This window comes from Emydura macquarii, unplaced genomic scaffold (genome assembly GCF_026122565.2).
Source record: "Emydura macquarii macquarii isolate MOO-44397 ecotype Brisbane River unplaced genomic scaffold, CSIRO-AGI_Emac_v2 contig_1253, whole genome shotgun sequence".
Taxonomy (NCBI): Eukaryota; Metazoa; Chordata; order Testudines; family Chelidae; genus Emydura; species Emydura macquarii.
In genome coordinates, this window is record NW_027131390.1 from 79198340 (window position 1) to 79218966 (window position 20627).

At 38.4% G+C, this 20627-nt stretch overlaps 1 protein-coding gene across 4 annotated transcripts in view; it reads left to right on the forward strand.

Annotated features, from left to right (window-relative positions):
- Positions 1–20627, forward strand: part of COBLL1 (cordon-bleu WH2 repeat protein like 1) — a 127825-nt gene that overhangs the window by 89861 nt on the left and 17337 nt on the right. For 3 of the 4 annotated variants that reach the window (XM_067549348.1, XM_067549345.1, XM_067549347.1), the window contains 6 exons: positions 712–750; positions 5013–5110; positions 5231–5470; positions 12339–12486; positions 13019–13093; positions 14699–14842. In XM_067549348.1, the coding sequence (XP_067405449.1) occupies positions 712–750; positions 5013–5110; positions 5231–5470; positions 12339–12486; positions 13019–13093; positions 14699–14842 (744 nt within the window). The remainder of the gene's footprint in view (positions 1–711; positions 751–5012; positions 5111–5230; positions 5471–12338; positions 12487–13018; positions 13094–14698; positions 14843–20627) is intronic. The other variant, XM_067549346.1, reaches the window with a different exon arrangement.

The window sequence follows — 20627 nt, forward strand, 5'->3', positions numbered from 1 at the left end:
AATTTCAGGCAGGCAGATGACCAAATTAAAAACTTAATTATTTGAACTTGAAAACTGTTTCCCAGGCTCCAGCTTTCTGTTTTACAGACAATTTAGTTATAGTCATAATTAAAAACAAACAAAAATCCCATAAATATTATTTTTATAACTTCCTGTTTAACTCCTATTCCTCTGGTCAAGGGTGAACAAGTCCTTTACTGAAGTTTGTTCTGGGGCTATAAAGGTAATTAAAATCAGCATCCTTTCAGCAATTGCCTGAGGCCAACATCTACCGTGAAATTGTCTCCAAAATGAATTCCCTTCCCTATTAGAAACAATCTTGTGGATGGATTGAGTTTATTAGAGGATTGTTATGATTTGCTATTGATGGGAAATATTAACAAACGTGCTAGATTTAATATGATGTGCTCTAGAACACAGTCTGCACATATACAGATGGTGACATCTCTGGTCTTTGATATAAAATTTTTGTGCATTTCATTGTTATACTAGTTCAAATTCTGAGGTGGTGGTTAGTTTTAGATATAATTCTAAGATATCTACTTTTCTACTTAGGGAAGACTGATCTACATAGGAAAGGGACCTGTTACTTTTTGGAAACTCAGATGATGGTGTTTATATGTAATTTACAGCTTTTCCTTAACCCACAGTGAAGTTCTGTATCTAATAAAGAGTATTGTTATAATTAATTTATCATTTTAATTTCTCTAGCCTCTACCGCTGTTGACTTCAATTTATCATCTTTACAAGGTAAGTTTTACTGATCTAGATAGTGAAACAGGAGCGCACATATAAATTGTAGCTGATAGAGTTATGTCACTTAATGACATTTCCATTTATTGATTGCAAGGTAAACAAGTACCTTCATGTCCTATAATATGTGTCAAATTTGAATAAATTATCATTACAAAAGTTGATATGCTACTATCGTACAGTGTTTCAATAGATTTTAGTTTAGGGTAGCTTTTGGATCCACACAAAAGAATGTTCTTCAGGAGTCACTTGAATATTGAATGATTGAAAAATGTTTACTCCAAGCTTGATTCTGCCATCCTTATTGATGTTGAGTACTGTTTTACAATGTTAGTTATCCTATTGATTTCAATAGGACTAACTGTACACTAAGGTACTACCTTCTGTGAGAGGGAATGGCCGAATCTGATGGTAAATAAACATAATGATAACCTCAGTGTATGCAGTCTCCCCATGAATAAGTGTGTGCCTACATATGAAGGTTAATTCACAATAGAGTAGTGTGTGAATTTAACTATTCCTAATTTAGCTCCATGTGTGGAACACACTTAATTCTTAAGATAAGGTCTGATCTACACTGCAGAGCTATATTGGTATAATTATGTCGTGCAGGGGTGTGAAAAACCACACTCCTGAGCAACATGGTTGTACTGACCTGACTCTCATGTAGAGCTTCTCCCTCCCACCGTAGCCACCACCTCTCAGGGAGATGGATTAACTATGCTGTGGAGCGTCTTCATTAAAGCGCTACAGCGGTGCAAGTGCAGCTGTGCCAGTGAAGTGTTTTTAGTGTAGACTTGCCCAAAGGCACTCTTATTCTGGAATATTTTAAGCCCAGTGCTTACTAGTATAATGGCTGCCCTGATACCACTTGCCCCACCTGGCAGTGCCAGTACCCTATGTCCCGTAAGTGTTTTATAGGCAAATCTTTTTTGTCTAGAAATAAAATTAACTTAGTGGCGTGAAGTCAAGAAGTACTGACATTTTTTACAGTGATGTTTGGAAGTAGGAAGATGGATAATACATGCACACATAATTTTTACATTTAATTTTCCTGTTCTGTTTTTTTGCATTTGGAAAAAAAAGGAAAACAGTAAAATGAAAAGAAAAAGAATCAGGAGCTATTTGTGTTGTGGACCTTGAAAGCTATTAGCTACACAAATATGCCATGAACTCCAACATTAGAACTTGTGACTTATTTTAACCAGTCAGTATGTACTGAGTTTAGAGAGACAATGTGGATGAAGTAATTTCTTTTATTGGACCACTTCTGGGGTGAGAAAAGACAGGCTTTTGAGCCACCCAGAGCTCTTCTTGAGCTCTAGAGAAGGTAACCAGAGTGTCATATCTAAATACAGTTTAAGCATAAAGGATTCACATGTATTGTGAGAAACCACTTGAAATCAAGTGGGCACTTAACACTTATGAGGTCCTAGAACAAAGGAGGGTCAGCAGGTAGCAGGTGTGTTACAGATTGTTGTAATGAGTCATAAAACCAGCAGAGTTATGAATTTAAGTTCCAAGGCTCATCTTGTGCAGGTTTCCTTTGAGGATGGGGACTGAGAGGTCAGATAAGGAGTGATTGGTCCGAGTGTCTCGTAGTTAAGAACTTGGGGAAGATGGATTTGGGATTGGAAGGGCTGTAGGTGTTACCCTGGCAGGAGTAACTAGGCTGCTGGAAGCCAGGTTGAGACCTTTTGCTTGTGGGCAGGCTACTGGTGTCAGGGATCTGAGCCACAGCGACACTAGATTAACACACCCAAGGTTACAGGGCAGGAGGTGAATCCCTTACTGGTCAGGGTGATCCCCAAAATATCACAGTGGTGTAGTGAGTATAGGGGATTCAGTCCAATATGAGCAAACTGAGGATCATGCTCCAAACTCTTGCTAAGTAGATCCTAATGAATTAAAATATGAGGGCGCAAAGTAATGATTTTCAAACCAAGCAAAGGCTCTAGCCCTTGTTGAGTACTATCTCCATGACAACTTTTGAGTTTTAAACTTCAGTCATTTTGCTGTAGCCATATCTGAAAATTACACATAGCGTGTGCCACAGTTCAGGGCAACTGCACGTGTGTTCCCCCTCTATGGTTTAGCAAGGGTGCCCACTTGAGGCTCCAGGCTCCTCAGTCATCACCTCTCTTGGACAGAGACTTGCATCTTTCTCCCTTTTGACCAGGATATTTCCAGGCTGAACAGTTCTCTGCCTACACTGTGTTATTCCCCAAAAGACAGACCAGCTAAGCAGGCCTACTTTGCTTCCTCTCCTCAGAGGAGATAAACAGTGTAATTGCCAAGAGTTGTAAGTTACCACACAGCTCTTTCTAAGCAAGCACTTTTATTCTTAAGTTAAAGGCAATACAGGTCAAACATATTAAAAACAATAAACCTGCATGCTAATAAGCTTACCAGAGATCATCCCTACCTTTGACCTTGGGCTCTGGTTGGTGATTAGTCCTTCAAATCCCACCTGGAGGTTTTTCTCCTGTAGTTACCAGTTCATAACTTTAGCTCAGAACTAGCCCCTTCATGACTCTGGGAGCCACTCTTTCATCCTGTCTGTGTCTTTTGAAGCCACCATGAATAGGTAATTAGCCAGACAAAGGTTCCATCTCAGGGTGAAGCTTCAAAAGGCTGAGTTCTTGCATAACTGGAGGAGGTTCATTTTCATATACTTCCCCCTAGACATTTCCTGGGGAAGCCCTCTTAATTTTAAAGGTTCATTCTTGTCTTAGCCCATTGTTTAAAAGATTACTTTGATGCTCACAAGGTTTGCATTAGTCATGTCTCTTAGACAAGTTACATACAATTCCATAATAACACACACACATTGGTAATACAGTGAGCTCCTACAATACTTAATTCAGTAAGGTTTATCTAGGATATTGTCATATCTGTCAGTATGGCTGAACTGTTTTTAATGGGAATGGTTGATTTCTTCACATTGAGATCTTGCTTAAATTCAAATACTTGCTTAAACTAAAAATAATAATAATTAAAAATAATAAACTTTCTCACCGACTGACCAGCAGAGGACATTTGTTTTGTGAAAGTGGCATGCAAATGGACCTAATCATAATTTTCTATGCTAAAGAAGGGGTTCATAGCGGTTAGCACCACTGGGTAGATGTCTTGGTTCCTTTCTATTTCAAACCTAACCTCAAGTTTTCAGTCTTGCCTTGTAGTTCTGAGGAAAATTGTGTACATCACGTACCTATTGGGTTTTTAATCAGAGACCTGATTGTCTTGTAATCACTTTATATAGTCCTCTATCCAATTTTAATGTGGAATTGTGTTTGATGATTTAGCGCATAATGTACTTCTGAAATTTTACTCTCCTGGGATGTGTGTACTATACATATTACATCAGTGGTTTGCAAACAATGGCTTTACTGGTGGTCTGCAGAATAAAAAAGCTATGAATTGACAGGGGCTGGATAGTTAAAAGGGAATATGATCTGTGGCGGAGAATCTTTCTCCAAGGAGAGGAAATGCAGAGTGAAAGCATTTTGCACCCTCCCCCTGCCTTGTGCATTCAGAGTGGTTGATTGTCAATTAGCCTGTGGTTATCCCATATGTATGGCATTGGTTGTCAATATTTGTGCATTTAGAACTTCTAGTTTTCCTACAGGACATAAGACTTTTTAGATTAAAATAAAATGCTTTTATAGAATCCTGATTTTGAGTGAAAATTCCTGCTCTCCAGTTTAGCAAGAATTTGGTGGCTTTTTGCCAGTGGCTCATAGTTTATGATGTGATCTTCATATTGAGAGGTTAGAGCATTACCATTGTGCTACTTCTTCATATAGGTATATGTTTATGAGGGTGTGATTAATTGAAAATGGTATGGTCATTTACAAGCACTACACACATAGCAAGTTTTATTTTTCTTTGTTCAGGAACCTGAATAAAGTACACAGGATCTTGGCAGTTTACATGGAAGTCTAAGATTTTATTTGACTGTAACTAAAATCTTCTCTAACACAATTGATCATTTTTAGTGTAATGCTAATATGGAGTACTTTTCACATACCCTGGAGAGTAAAATTTATGCTGATTTATGGTTACTTAATGAGAGAAATTAAGAGAAAAGCATGGTAATGTCAGGAAGCTTGTCCAAATTGTACTTTCAAAAGGCTACTATACAGAATATTTCTTCTTTACCACATACTCTGCTACCAGCCTTCCAGAAGGATATACCAAATATACCATGAATAATCTATTCAATAAATGTCTAGAACTATTATTTTCCTTTCTAGATTCCTGCCAAATTTCTCAAAACCTGAATACTTCGAAGGAGAAAGAAAATAAAGGATTTTTCAGGTTTTTTCAGCGAAGTAAGAAGAAACGAGAACAAGTAAGATTTCATTTTCTGTAACTTCATAAGCAAAATATGTCTAAATATATTCTCAGAATAATCAGGTTTGCAGGTTCAAATACTTTTAGAATGTGATGTTCTTTTCTCTCTCCTTTTAAGACTGCCAGTGCCCCAGCAACTCCGCTGATGAGCAAATCCAGGCCAACTTTTATCATTAGATCCAACACTGTTTCTAAGCAGTATGACTCTAACACGTTGCCATCTGAAATGCCGAAGAAGCGGAGAGCACCCTTGCCTCCAATGCCTGCATCTCAAAGCGTGCCACATGATCTTGCACATGACCACGTCAGACCCACAGCCTATCTAGTGAAATCGAGTAGTGTTGATGAAAATGAACAGGTGAGCTATTATTAAACCTTTTCTTTCCCACCTCCCCACCCAAAGACATTTCATTGATTGAGAATATCTGAGGCAGTGGTATTTTTGCTGAGGTTTGGAACAGAAATTGTTACACTGTATAAGTAAAAAGTCCTCTACTAAAATGTTCTGAGCATATCATAGTGAAACAAGAAATATTTTACACTGAGATAAGTGTATCACTTAAAGATACATTTTAAATCTCCTTGTATGTTTCCAAAATATTGGCTGTACTATAAAAGATAAAATAAAATTAACCAATGTTCTATTAATACATTTTTTGTATGAGTAAGTTTAGAAGTTAAATATATTTATTTACTTATTAGAAAGAAGGAATTGGATAAAAGCCAGATAGCAAAGATTCATATAATTGTGACTAAAGCTCTGATCCTCCGAAGACTTGCGCATTGCTTAACTTTAAAATCACTGGTGCTGCAAACATGCGTAAAGAAAACCACTATTTTGTAACAAGGAAGTTTCATTTTAAGTTGTGTGGTGCTAAATAGGAGTTCCATTCTCAACTTCTATTATCGGGTTAATAGCTTACATACCTGCTTTAAATGTGGAAACATTATAGTTTACATTAGTATGTCCATTAACTAGACAGGAGTTTGGGATTTTATGTCATTTCTCAGTTGCCTCACTTTGCCCTTTATAGTAAAATGCAGTTTAATGTGGTGTTGAAAAAAATAGTCTCCTAAACAGTCTTCCAAACTAAATTATTAGAAAGAAGTGGGACTCTTGGGAAATACATTTAACTTACTGGAAGCCCAAGGATGTTAAACTAAATAAAATTGTCTGCTTGTATAGTAATGTACTTGAATGAAGTTATGAAAGAGGCTATCCAAATGTATATTGAACTTATTCCAAAAAAATTGGGGGGGAAATCAATGCACTGGGTAAATCTTGATAAAGCACAGATTGTCAGTTGTGAATTCCAATTAAAGATCAAGTGTAAAAGTATCAGTGTAAATTGAAACACTGCATATTTGTATTTTGCATTCTGCTTTGAATGTGGAATAAAAGGCATTGTTCTTCAGATAAATTAGATTACTGGAATGCCAGAAAGATTAAATGAAATGCTGAATGAAAAATAGGCCTGAGATTAATTTGATGCTCAGGCTGTAAACAGAATTTCTCAAATGAACCATTAGTCTAATTATTTTGTACACAATACTTTTCATTTCCAGTTAATACAAAAAAACCACAAGAGAGCGCTGTTTAACAGAAATTCTAAATTTTGTCTTATATTTCGCTGAGAAGCTTTGTCATTTGAAGAGGAGAAAAATAGTTTTTTTTCTTTACCATTGTAAAATTAAGTAACAGTCTGTCTTGGTCTTTTCTTGCCTCTTCACTGAATGTAACAATGAAAGAAAGATGTTTTAAAAAAATTACTGAGGAGGTTACTCCACTGTCTCATCACTGCTCCACTGTCTAATCAAATTTTCAAGCTATGCCTGTTTATAACAAAATATTTTCTTAGCCACTGGGGAGGAGTTCAATGAGAAGAAATTCTGTGACATGTAAGAAAGTGGTTCCTTTAAAATCAGTACATCCTGGGACATTGATGGAAACTATTATTATTATAATTTGTTATTTGTTGTAGCACCTACAGGACATAAATTTAAGAGTTGGGGCCGATTGAACTGGGCCCTTTACAAACATATAGTAAGAAACAGTCCTTGCCCAAAGGTTTACAGTCTGAACAAAAAAGACAGACAAAGGGTGGGAGGAGAAACAGAGAGACATATAAGTAAAGTGACTCACAGTGATTGTACAACTTCTGTATTTTCCAGTTTTCTTTACTATGTCAAATGCATCAGTGTTTGATTAATCCTAATGGGCCAAATTCTACCAGTTTACTCCTGTGGAAACCCTGGGTAACTCCCCTGAAGTCATGGTTCATTTTTGAACACTGTTCCCTATGTGTATTCCACTGTGGGTTTTCCATGCACCTGAGGCCATAAGAATCTTGCAAGCAGAGTTAGTTGGTCTATACTTGTGACCTTGCTCTCCTTGTGTTTTGTACTGAGGATATCTGGGGCAGCACAGATCAGCTGCCTCTCCAGCTCCTTCTTATAGCTGCAGAGCCTGAGATGGAACCTCCAGTGCCAGAGCTGATCCTTTAGTCCTCAAATATGTAAATATTTCAAAAGTTTTATAAAGTTTTACTATAGATAGTATTCGTACAGTTTATTCAGTATAGTTAGTTGTTAGTTAAAAATGTTCCCCCAGGAAGCATCTGTTGTCCGGGCCGATTCTCACCAGGGATATTCTGATACCAGCAGGAGATTGAGGGGGAAAGGGGGCTCTTAGAGAAGTCCATCCCCCATCCTGTCTGTCAGTCATGGCTTCCAGACTTCAGCAGCACAGACAGTACCAACCATGGAGTTAGACCCAATCTTTTCATCATCAGAGAAACCAGGGATTCCTGAAGAACTATCAGTCACCTCCATAGAGGGAGTTCAGTCCAGGCAGAGGTTCGAGACTCTCTTGGGACCAAAGTCATTCACCTAAACCAGGACTTCCTTCTCCAGACTGCTGGTATCCAATGCTGTGGAGACCTCCATGATCCATCTTAGACTCCTCTGACTGGCCTTATTAGGGCCCATGGAACATGTATCCATGGCATCCATAGTCTGCGGAGTCCAACAAGGAGTCATGTCACATCTCCCCACCAAGAGGTCAATTAGAACCTCCACCACAACCCACTGAAGAGGAGGAAGATGAGTTGGAACTACTGGTACTGAAAAGAGTATCTTCCTTATCTCCCAATGAGATGGACACTCCAGCTTTGCCATCTCCTCCAGACAACCATAGATAATTCCAGAATCCACTATAAAGAGTGGCTGATGAGCTCCAGATCTCCCTGGAAGAGGTCTAGGATACTCAGAATAAGCTCCTGGACATCCTGCAGCTGAGGGATCCAGTTGAATAGTGCTTCTGGTGAACACAGCCATATCGGAACCAACAAGGACTGTATGATATACACCAGCAACTTGTGCTCTCACTCAAAAGAGGGCAGAAAATGGTATTTTGTTCCAGCAAAGCAATTGGAGTTCCTATTTACCCATTCTGCACTGAACTCCTTGGTCATTCAAGTGGCAACTGAAAGATCCATGAAGCAACAACCAAGGGCCTCCCTTGCTGATAAAAAGACTAAGTGCTTAGACCTTCTGGGAAGGAAGATTTTTACATCTACCAGTCTCGAATATAAAATATCAAACTATTAGACACTACTGGCCAATATGATTTAATGAGCTATTCGAAGTTCCTAGACTGTAAAGGGAAATTCTGTCGAGTGGACAGTGCTCAATTTCAAGCTGTTATTGATGAAGGTAAGTTGATGGCCAGGACCTCAATGTAAGCATCAGTCAATGCTGCTGACACTGCATCAGAATCAATGGTGACTGCCATAGTAACCTGCTGTGAATCATGGCTACATTCTTAGGAGTGTTTGTGAGAGGTCCAAAATATGGTAGAGGGAGTGCCCTGTGATGAAACTAACCTCTTCAGTGTTAAGACAGATGAGTCTTTGCATTCGTTAAAAGACTGCAGGCTAACCCTTCACTCTCTGGGCATATATACATGAGCCCTAAACAGGAAATACTGTAAGCAGCTGTATAAGCTTAGGGCCTTGCCACAGTCCTTCTACCACCAATGATCTTATGAGCTGTCTCGTAAATGATAAAGGGTGTAGAAACCTAGGTACACAGCTCCTACAACTGCTGCCACATCCACTCAATCTCATTTCCTGACCAACATATACTGTTAACAAGAGTTGGGAGCTGCAAACGTACCTTGATTTCTACTTTGGTGGCTGTTTAGCACAGTTTTCCCACTACTGTAGGGGGATAACAGTGAACAAATGGTGCTAGATATCATCCATTCAGGCTATGCCATCGAATTAATCCCTTATGGCCAATCCACCATGTACAGTATTGCATAAGGATAAAGAATTGCTACAACTCCACCTTAAATACACCCCAAAAGTGGTTTTGGACTTTCAAAATCAATATGCTTACCTGTGTTTTTTCCAAAAGCCTTATGACTCCAATGATGAGAAGAGGTTTCATTCCCTCGACTTGAGACATGCATTAGCATTTTACCTATAAAGAACAAAGTCACTCAGAAAGTTACCTAGATTGTTGGTTGCTATAGTGGAATGAGTGAGGGGACAAGCTATATCCTCTCAGAGAATATCTGAATGGATCTCTGGCTGTATACCACTTTATCAATTGGCACATCTCCCTCACCTGCATGGAGTGAGAGCTTACTCTAACAGAGCAACAGCAATTTCAGTAGCTTTGCTTCAAGAGGTACCCCTTCTTGACGTTTGCAAAGCAGTAACATTGAGTTCTATCCACACGTTAGTGAAACACTACACTTTAGTTCAAGCCTCCACAGATGACGTGTCCTTTGAGGCAGTAATCCTTAAACTACCTGCCTCCTTGCACCCTCTCCTCTTGAATAGTGCTTGTCAGTCTCCCCCAGTGCAAAACACATAGGGACCAGCACTAAAGAAGAAAGAGAAGTCACTTACTTTATAGTAACTGGAGTTCTAGATGTGTGGTCCCTATCTGTATTCCAATACCCGCCCTCCTTCCCCTCTGCTTTGGATTGTAATTGGATCCATGATAAAGAAGGAATTGGTCTGCACCGCCCTTTATACCTTAGTTACAAAGCATGAAGAGAGCAAGGGCCCTGGCACAGAGCAACAGATACTACTTGCAAGGTTCTTCTGGTCTCAGGTGCATGGGTACATGCGTACCCACAGTGGAATACACATAGGGACTACATCTCAAAGAACTCCAGTTACCATAATGTAACTAACTTCCCTTTGCACCAGATTTACATGGATGGAAATGAGAGCAGAATTTGCTCCTTTATTTCCAACAACAGTAAGAGGTATGTAGTTTACAGATGCTCTCCTATATGGCTTCATTTCCATATATATTAATCGTATTTCACAAAATCTAAATGCCTGCTAGACTGATTTGTATGTCTAGATGGCCCTATCCATCCTTAGTGTCACATCCCATTGTATTAACTTCTTAAAGCCAGATATAGAATCATAGAAATTTAGGACTGGAAGGAACCTCAAGAGGTTATCTAATCTATCTCCTTGTGCTGAGGTAGGACTGTGTATGCCTAGACCATCCCTGACAGATGTTTGTCTAATGTGTTCTTAAAAATCTCCAATGACGGAGATTCCACAACCTACCTTGGTAACCTATTCCAATACTTAAATCTCCTTATAGTGAAAGAGTTTTTACTTATATCTAGCCTAAATCTCCCTTGCTGCGGCTTAAGCCTATTACTTCTTGTCCTACCCTTGCTAGACATGGAGAACAATTTATTAATGTTCTCTTTATAATTGACATTTAGCTGGGGCATGCTATGTAAGACTAACCCATCTGTCCTTAGGGAAACTTGGAAACCTTGTGCTCTTTCATGTGCATATCTAAGTGGCATTGCCCTAATGTGTCAATAATCATACTTTGTTAGGGTGCTCTTTAATAGCAGCCAACAAACAATATCACACACAAACAGGGTGTCATATGCATACTGAAACAAACTGCATCATATTTTCCCCTAAAAGGTATTCACTCAGCCCCTTTTTTAAACAACATTTATCAAATAAAAAAATTACATGTGTTGCACTGTGACAAACTTATTCGAAATTGGGATTAAATCCTTTTTTTTAAAATTTTTTTTTTATAACAAATGTCAGCTTATTTTAAGACACATTTGTTGTTCTGTGGTAGCTTGATAAATGAAAGGTGTCTTACTCCATGGGTATTGACAAGGTCAAGAATTCTGCTGTCAATGGGTTTTTGAATTATGGCGGGACCATCAGTAAAAGAAAGATTTGTGAGCCTGTTCCTGCCAGTTCTGATCCTTCAGATTCTACTTTATGAAGTGGACTGCTTAATTGAAGCACAGACAAAAGTCCTTTGAAGATGACCCCCAGGTCTGGCTCCAGTGTAGATTCTACTACCATAAAATGAATGTCATTGCTGGATTTTATTATGCTGTCAAATAGACAAGTGACAGTGATCAAAATTGCTACAGGAATGGGCATCTGTGACCAGGGATGAAACATTTTTTTTTATCACTGGGATCCTGAAAGTAATCACTCTAAGACATGGAAATACAAGGTTACTTCAGTATGAGGCTAATAGCTGTTACAATGGCAGGCAAAATTATGGCAACCTTTGAGATGCTGAACAAGTGCTAAGAAAACTGAACAGGGTTCTTTTTTTTAAATGCCTATTGGACTGCCATAGCAACATACTGTATAAACTAAAAAGTTCCCATCAGATGCCTTTTGTGTATTTTGATGCTTCCATGTTGTGTGCGCACTGGGAAAGAGAGCTAAATCCCTATTTTTAGAATATTTAAGAATATTTGTTGTTGTTCCATATTTACACCATATTACTACATATTTAGGAACATTCCCCAATCAGAGTTTTATGAAATGGCCTTTTTTAAAAGCATGAGAGATTCAAGGTTACTCCTTACATAACATTTATGACAGCTAATTTTGTTTATCATCAACAGTGTGATACATTTTTGAATATCTAGCATTCTACAAGATACACTTCCCCTCACTCCCCCCTTTACCATTTTCTGATTATTTTTTTCCCTCTTGGGAATAGTTTAAAAGTATTTCTCAGAGAAACCTTCAGAAACTTAACAAGTTATTGGAATTTTGAGTAATAGTGGATGAGGATTGTTTCCTTTCTCTCAGGTATAAATTATAAATATCACTTTTGGAGCACAATAATCAGACTTTTCTTGCTGTTTCTCTGAATACTCTTGGTTCTTTTGATTTTTTTTTCCTTAGGGTCTGTCGAGACAAGGAATAGTGAGAACAGGTTCTCTGCAGCTCAGTGGCACATCATCTGTTAACTCCCTTTTGAGAAGGACCAAACGCAAGGCACCCTCCCCACCCTCTAGAATACCGCAAGACCAAAGTGACACTAAAAAAACTGGTAATCTTTTTACTTTTTAACTAGGCAGAAATGGAAGGATGGTAATAGTCTACCTTGGCTAACTATTAATATTAAAGAAATGTCACCCTATTGGTTGAACTTTGCGTAAAATTATACATACATGTCAAACACCTTTATTAAGAATATGTTTTGGTAAAAAGACATAAATGAAAACAGTACAATTTTAGAGGAAAATGTCATGTATGAACTTCTGTTCTATTTCAAAGTCCATAATATTCTGACAGATGAAATGCACAGAGAGGTGTGTGTGTGTGTGTGTGTGTGTGTGTGTAGTCGTCTGTTCTTTTTGTTTTTGGTGTGTGTGTGTACGTACCATGGAATTGACTACTGAAGAGGTGCTTGCAACTATGCTTTAATCACTGAGATGAAAGCCGCCCTCCATTCCTTAGAAACACACCAAACTCAAAGTCAAAGTTAAATATTTTATTTCAGATTTATATCAGTGTTTAAGAAATAAAGGATTGCATTTAAAAAGAAAGCTGTCTGTAACATTTTCTTTAATTTGTTCCAGCATCAGAATCTGCAGAATCAATCCCTGTAGAGCGTATTGTGGAAGAAAGAGACACAGAAGTACTATCTCCAACAGGTATTCTTCCCAGATAGTATTCAAACATAGTCAAGAACAGTCATAATAAAAGCACGGTAATAAAGAGAAAAAATAAAAAGAGCATGCTGCAGATGTTTCAGATCCACCATTGTATTTGTCTTTAGTTATTGTTTAAATCTGAGATTTCCCCTGGATGCTGCTACTTTTTTTTTTTTTTTTCGCACCAGTCCTGTAAGTATATATATGGCTTTCTAAAATACAAAAGTTGTACTTTTGCATGATATAGTAACAAATACCTGATGTTTGTATTGGTTACAAACCAATACAAATCGGTTTGTATTGGTGTGTTACATTTTTAAAAGACATACCTAGGGGGTATTCTAGAATTTTTAGCCATTCATGAAATAGCTTGAAAAATAGTTTTAAAAAAAGGAAACCTTCTTCTGACCCAGACACAAACAGCACAGTCGAGTCACTTCCATACATCATTTCCCCCCACACCAACACAACCAAGTATAATTCTTGCTTGTATGACCAGTACCATGTTACCTAACTCTGTTTGCATCAGTGCATTCTGGGAAAACCACCATCTCAAATGTTTCAACAGGGGATAAAATGTCTAAAGGACATGCACATGGAGTAGCATCAGCAGTATATGAGGCTCTTCACTCTGAAATGTCCTGCTATACAGACAATTGGAAGGCAGAAGGATGAGCTAAACTGGTTACATGGGCATGGTTAGGGAATTCTGTTTCGACCACGAAACATAAGTGTGCCACACTAGTTATACAGAGACCCATGTATCATCTTAGGCCTCTGTCAAGGAGGAAACTTGGTTACCAACCAAGATTAGGCCATAATATATTTGGATACAAACAGTATTTAAAGCCAGCTGTGTCACTAACCAGTTACCAGCTTGGATGAAAGTTGTCATGTGAGTGGTTCCTTGGATGAATGAAAAAGCTGTAATGGATTAAATCACAAGTTCTAACTAGACCCTGTCCCTGTTTAGTTTGTGATCTAAGATCTCATCCTGAAGAAATATGGTGCAGATATGTACGTGTCGTCACATATCGTATACTCTGCCTAAATTATAAAGAGTAATAAGGAGAGCAATAAACTTCTTAGTGAAAAATGTATTCAGACAAATAAGATATCTTGCAAATCATGGCCAGATCGTTTGGATACTGCCTCTGATTTTGAACTGCAATTGTGTGAGCAAATAATTGCAGGTGAAGTTTAGGTAACTTAGACTTCTGAATAAATGATGTCTACACTAGGGACTAAAAAGTCTTTGTGACCTAAGTTTTTTCTGGCATCTGAAAAACTGCCAGTTTTTTGGCATCTAAAAAATCCTGGGTGCAGAAAAGGAGTCCTTCTTAAGGATATGTTGAAAATTTAGCTTGAGGGTAAGTGTATTTAAAGAAGTATAAACTGAAATTGTTATAAAAGCAGAAGTACAATTGGAGTATTACTGGAGGCTCAACTTCACAAATAATTTGTTAAAGTTCCTTTAAAAATAACTAATTTGCTTTGAAATTTGTTTGGCTACATTTTTGTTTACTGTCATTCTAATATTTACTTTGTTTAATCTGCAGATTACTGCAAGCTAATGAATATTGTTATTCCTAAACTGCTTTTTAGGCAATAAAGTTGATATAACCAGAGCCACAGTGCCATCAAGTGCCTTGCATTGTTCTGAACAAAACACTCTCCTGCAACTGACAGATGAAACTAATCTTTCTGGTAACACTGGCTGGCCTGATGCATCTGAAATGCCTTCTAAATGTAGGTTGCAATATCTTTCTGTTGGATATTTTGGATAGATAATTTACAGTCAACCAATATTATAACATTTGTGATGTTGAAGTTTTCGCTATTTATAGAACTGCTGTAGAGAACAAAAATCAGTTATAATAATGCCCTGCCATAAACTTTTCTTTCCAGAGAGTGTTTATTAATATTTAATTTTCTCTCTGTTAAATTTGTGTCCAGTTACAGAGGAAACAATTCAGTTCTAAGATGAAGAATAAAATCAGGGGGCTCTCTGACTTATTTCTTTAGCTGTACTATGCTTCTATTTTAGGGTTTTTGATCTGTGTTAGATTTTCTTCATTTCCCATCACTGTAGGATCTGAGTGCTGCATGGGTGAATTAGATCTGTTAACTTTTTGGAATAGTCTGTTCTTCGTTCTTCTTAGGTTCTAGGAAGCTCTGCTTGTGGTATATATACTTTTTGTAAAATATAAATATCTTTCAAGTTATAATGGAAAATCTTTATTTTTTAAAAAAACAGGGTCTTTGCAGCATGTTAGCCTAATCTCTTCCAGCAGCTTATTCCACAGTCGAGCCCTGTTGGCCAAGAATGGTTTAGCTTTAGCTCTAGCTCTTGCACGTTCTTCCTGGGTTTTGTTAGAGATACGGCTCTAGGAAGAATGCAGCAGTTTTCATAGGTCATGGATGGATGGGTCCTTGTCCACCGGTGCCACATGGAGTTGAATAGGCAGTAGAAGCAGATTGTGAGCTAACAGAGGATGTAGAGCAAAGGGTTGATGTGTTCAAGATTGCCAGTCCCACTGAGATAGTGGGCTATTATATTCTGTGCAAGTTGCAGCCCTCTGCATTGTTTCCGACTTTAGCACCAGATAAAGTGAATTACAGTGACCCATACTGGTGGTGGTGATGAATGCATGAGTTACCATGGCCAGAACATTATCTATGGGGATGGGACAAAGTGTTATAGGAAATTAATGGTATAAGAATGTATTTTTGACATTGTCACGTCTAGAAATCTAGAGTGAGTTTGAGGATCCCAGATCTTTGCATCACTTTGATAAATGGGGACGCAGACACCTTCCATGGGAGTGGAAGTAGCCTGGCTCGTTCTTTTAAGTGTTTCCCACTGGTCAGTAGTACCTTTTGGTTGACTGTCAAAAGTTGTAGAGAGGTATAATGGTGGGCCTGATCCAAAGCCCACTGAAAACAATGGAAAAACTCCAGTTGACTTCAGTGGGCTTAGAAACAGGCCCAATAAAAGTACTGAGATATGAACTGTGCCCACTGAATGGGAAGGTATTCATTAGTGCTTCTTTTGATGCTTCTATGTCATGTTTTGTTCTCAAGATCCATCATAGTCCATCCAGATGTTGGGAGAAGTTGCATGATTGAGTTTTTTGTCAACACTTTCTCACTGGATGCCACTGTATTATGGTGGCAGCTCTGCTACAGTTCCATGGCCTGTAATTCTATAGGATCCCCATGAGGAAAACCCAGCTACTCGCCTTGATGTGGGGAGTAGGTTTTGCCTGTAAAAGAACATAGATTCCTTGTAATCCTATCTCAGTCTTTGTTTTAAAAATTGTGTAGCATATTTTGGTTACTACATAAATGAATAATAATAATGTATTAGTGTAAATTTGAGAACAATTTTAACACTGCCAAAAACTCAATAGTTCCATTCATTTGGTGTAATGTCGTTTCTGAAACACTGATATTTTGAGCATTGTCCTTTTTTTAATTAAGATTTTGACTTAATGTTGCATTCTGCATTGTATCATATAAAATGGCCGCTGCTTAAATTTATTTGCTCATTCAATGAAATAGCAGTGTATAATAGATTTACCATATGAATACCAGTCACAATGTAATGATCACTTGAAGTAACAGTATGTGTTTGTGCTTCTGTTAGATATTCATTTAAGTGGCACTGCACTTGTATAGTTTAAAACATGCTAACATTTCCATTATAAACTACTATTTTCAGAGGTTTATTTCCTTTATAAAAATCCCACTCTGAACTGAAAAATACTTTAAAGGATTACACCTACTAGAAGAGACATTTAAAAGAAAAATTATTAGAATGTTGCATTGTACAACTACAAAAAGATGTATCTTTCTTTAATGGTTTTAGTTTTCATTCTGAACATTTTTCTAGCCTACCATATGTAGCTCAGTTAGAGTCTTGTGGTTTAGGGAAAGAGGAGTAAATTAACATGTGTATAGATATTTAACAATTATTGTGTGTTCCCTACTATTTTCTTTAATTACATTTCATGAGGCAATTTTATTGACACAATACAAAGTAAAGTCTCCAAAGAGCCTAAGGTCCATTAGGTCACTGAAAAGAATGATAGACTATAATGGGTGAATGGTGAGAGTATATAAGTCTCTGTCTCTTACACTTTGGAGCATAATAGCTCACAAAAAATGTTAGTCTATTATTGTCTACCATGTAAATGGTACTGTTATTGACCCATTTGACTGTAATGTCTCCAAAGGAGACTTACATTGTAAGATCATTGATCTTTCAACTAAAAAGTCTTCAGGTACATTTTAGCCCAATGGGCTGTTAATAACTTGAAAGGAATATTGTTAAAACAGCATAGCCTAATATTTGCTCTGGTGAATAACATATACACCTCTCCTACATAAATACCTTTTAAAGATCTTGTTGGTTTTCTGGGAACATTTAATGGATAAAAAAGTATCTTTTTTATGCCTTGTGCATGTGTGTATATATACAATTGTGTGTGGTGGTGATGGGGGTGTATAGCCTCGGGGTGTGATTTCCCCCCTCTGCTCATGTACTCATTCTCGTCACGAGAGCTAACACAAGTATAAATAGTAATATACCAGCGGTAGCACGGACAGCAGAGTGGAGGCACAGCTCAGCTGTGCTGAGTACAAACAGGCTCAAAACTGGTGGTATATACTCAACATGGCACAGCCATGCTTCTGCCCATGCTACTATGCCTTTACTGCTATTTAGACATACACTAGCTCTCATCAAGCTACTGGAAGTATGTGTACAAGAGCAGGGGACTCAAACCCTTAGCTCATAGAGTAGACATAGCATGTGTGTTGCGTACACATATATGTCACATTTCAATAATACCACAGGTCAACATTAAACCTAGAAAACCAGGCATTTGGAACAAAATCAGAAAACGTGAACTACTTCAGCAAGTTTAGGGGTATAACTGAGAAAACATGATACACAGCTCTTCTTATTCTTTACCACATACAGCAACTCTACTACCATCAAGATGACCCAGTGCTTGGATAAGATCAGCTCATGACCAAAAAAAAAAAAAAAAGCTAGTTGAAGTTGAACCTGAGCAAAGACAGGGGGTTCATGCTGGTGGGCAGAGCAAAGCACTTTGACAAGTTTGCTTTAATGGTGGGGTGTCCCTTGGTTCAAAGGCCACACCAAGAATTGGGTCAGTTCAGTCTACAGTTGAGGAGTATTCCTGAATTCCTTGCTGAGACTAAGCTCTCACATAGCAGCATCCACAAATAATTCTTCCTACCATCTCTGGGTGGCTAGGAGACTCCATCCCATCCTAGTGGATATCCTGGCCTTGATTAATGAATGACTCTGTCACCTTGCATTTGGACTACACATTGCCAATATACTTGGGCACGAAGCCCAAGGAAAAATCCCTTTAGGAAACTCCAACTAATGCACAACGCTGCAGAATGTCTCCTCAGCAACACTGGCTGCCACAGGCACATTGTCCTGTGTTTTCTAAACCAGCTGCTCACAGAACATCGTCAAGTTCTAGGTCTCAGTCCCTTTCTTCAGATGTGAAGACCATGGCCAACAACTCTGCCCCTCAGGCAAATTGGAGCTTTCTACCCCAAGGGTAAAGCTCATCTGTGCAGGAGATGAAGCTTTTTTGGGGGCTGGACCAAGACTGGAATAAATTCCCACTAGAAATTAGGCCCATCACAAACCGCACCACTTTTTTTGCTTCATGTGCAAGGAGCACTTCTTTTACCTTGTCTTCTCTCTCAGAAACACATAGCAATTGTGACAGGGTCAGACTAGATGGCTACCGGAGAGTGCTAGATGGCCAATATATCCACTCCAGGCTCAGCAAGTCCCTTTTCCCCTGGTAGCTGAGTAGGGGTTACTCCAGGTCATTTAAGACACCTGCAGCCAATCAAGGCCCTACCTAGAACTTCTTATAAAGCCTCTGCTCCAGAGAAAGGGTGTGGCTGGAGTTGTGAGAGTGAGGTGAGCTACCAGGGGGTGTGAGCAGGCAAGACACTGTCAAGAACCAGGAGGGTTATGGAGAAGGAGTAGAACGCTGGCAGAAGAGAACCCTGCAGGTACAAAGGTAGAGGAAGAGCTTTGTTTAAAAAATAAAAATAAAAAAAAATCCACCAACAAAAAAAATTCCCTACCAAAACAAAATGCTAGCTTCAGACATCATTCTCTGTTTGGGGAGAGGAAGATCCACATGTGACAGAAATTAAACAATGTGACTAATCAGATACTGGAAAGCCCTCTGGTATTACAGTGATGAAGACAGCATCAAAACCTACAGAATAGAATAGCAGAATGTGGCTGTCTGGCCTTCATGATTAGTTTTTAACCATAAATTTAGTTAATGCTGCAATGACCATTTTATGTGATTAAGTGAAACCTTTAACACTACTTAAAGCTTTGCTGCTTCCAATTTTGAGTTTATCCTTACAGGCCATGAGTTAAACTTCTTTTCTGGATTTGAACTTTTCTCAGTCTTTATATTCTTCTGTAATAATGCTAGCTAGCATGCTGTCCAGCCTGTGTTGTTGTAAATCTGCTAGTTGAAAAAGGGCAATTTGTGATTTCTCCCTAATCTCTAAGAAATGCGTGCTCCAGGATCCTTGTAGATTCACTTTTCCACCACTAATTACTTCCCCCTTAGCTCCCAGCTGCTATTTTGTCACCATTCTTATAGCCATTTATGTACGGATTGTCTATACTTTTAAATTCTGGAGTAGTTATTTCTGGAATAAGAGTGTGTGTGTGTGCGTGCGTGCGTGCGCGTGTGTGTGTCCCTGTGCATGGAGGGGTGGGTGGGTAGTTGCATCAAAATAACTAATCTGGAATAATTATTCCATAATTGTTTTCCTAAATTTCCAAGGTATAGCCTAGCGTGTCTTTTGAATAACAAACAGTATGAGCAGCAATACAACCAATCAGCCAATTGCAGAGTCTACTTACTAATGTTTTAAAAATAGTGACAACTAATTGTAGGAAGGTTGTGGTAGGAAGTCAACGAGCTGAAGGGACACGTGGCACCTCGGGAAATCAAGGCGCTTTTATTTAGTGACTAACCTTGCATTTAGGAGTAGAACTGGGCAAAAATGTATAGGTGAAACTTTTTTTTCCTCTGAAATACCCAGATTCAGGTCAACGAAATTAGGTCATGAGTTGTTTCAGTAAAAAGAAATTTTGGAAATGTCAGATTAAAGTCTCAGGGTGGCAGTGCTGAGGGCTCACCTCACAACCAGCAGCCTGCTGGTTAGGACAGTTATTTTGGAGCAGGAAATTCCACTCAGGTCTCCAACATTCTAGGTGAGATTCCTAACCACAAGGGTATTTGGGAGTGGGTCCCTCAAACTCTCCTGTTGAAACCATTTCCGCTATGTGTGAAATACTTAAATAATCATTGGGTCAGTAAGACACAGTGAGAATGACTTTGTAGCTGGGTGGTTAGGGCACTGGGCTATTGGGTATAAGATGTACACCACTGTGGTTTTCTGACCTTAGACTTTAATTTTCCAATTGCAATTGGTTTTT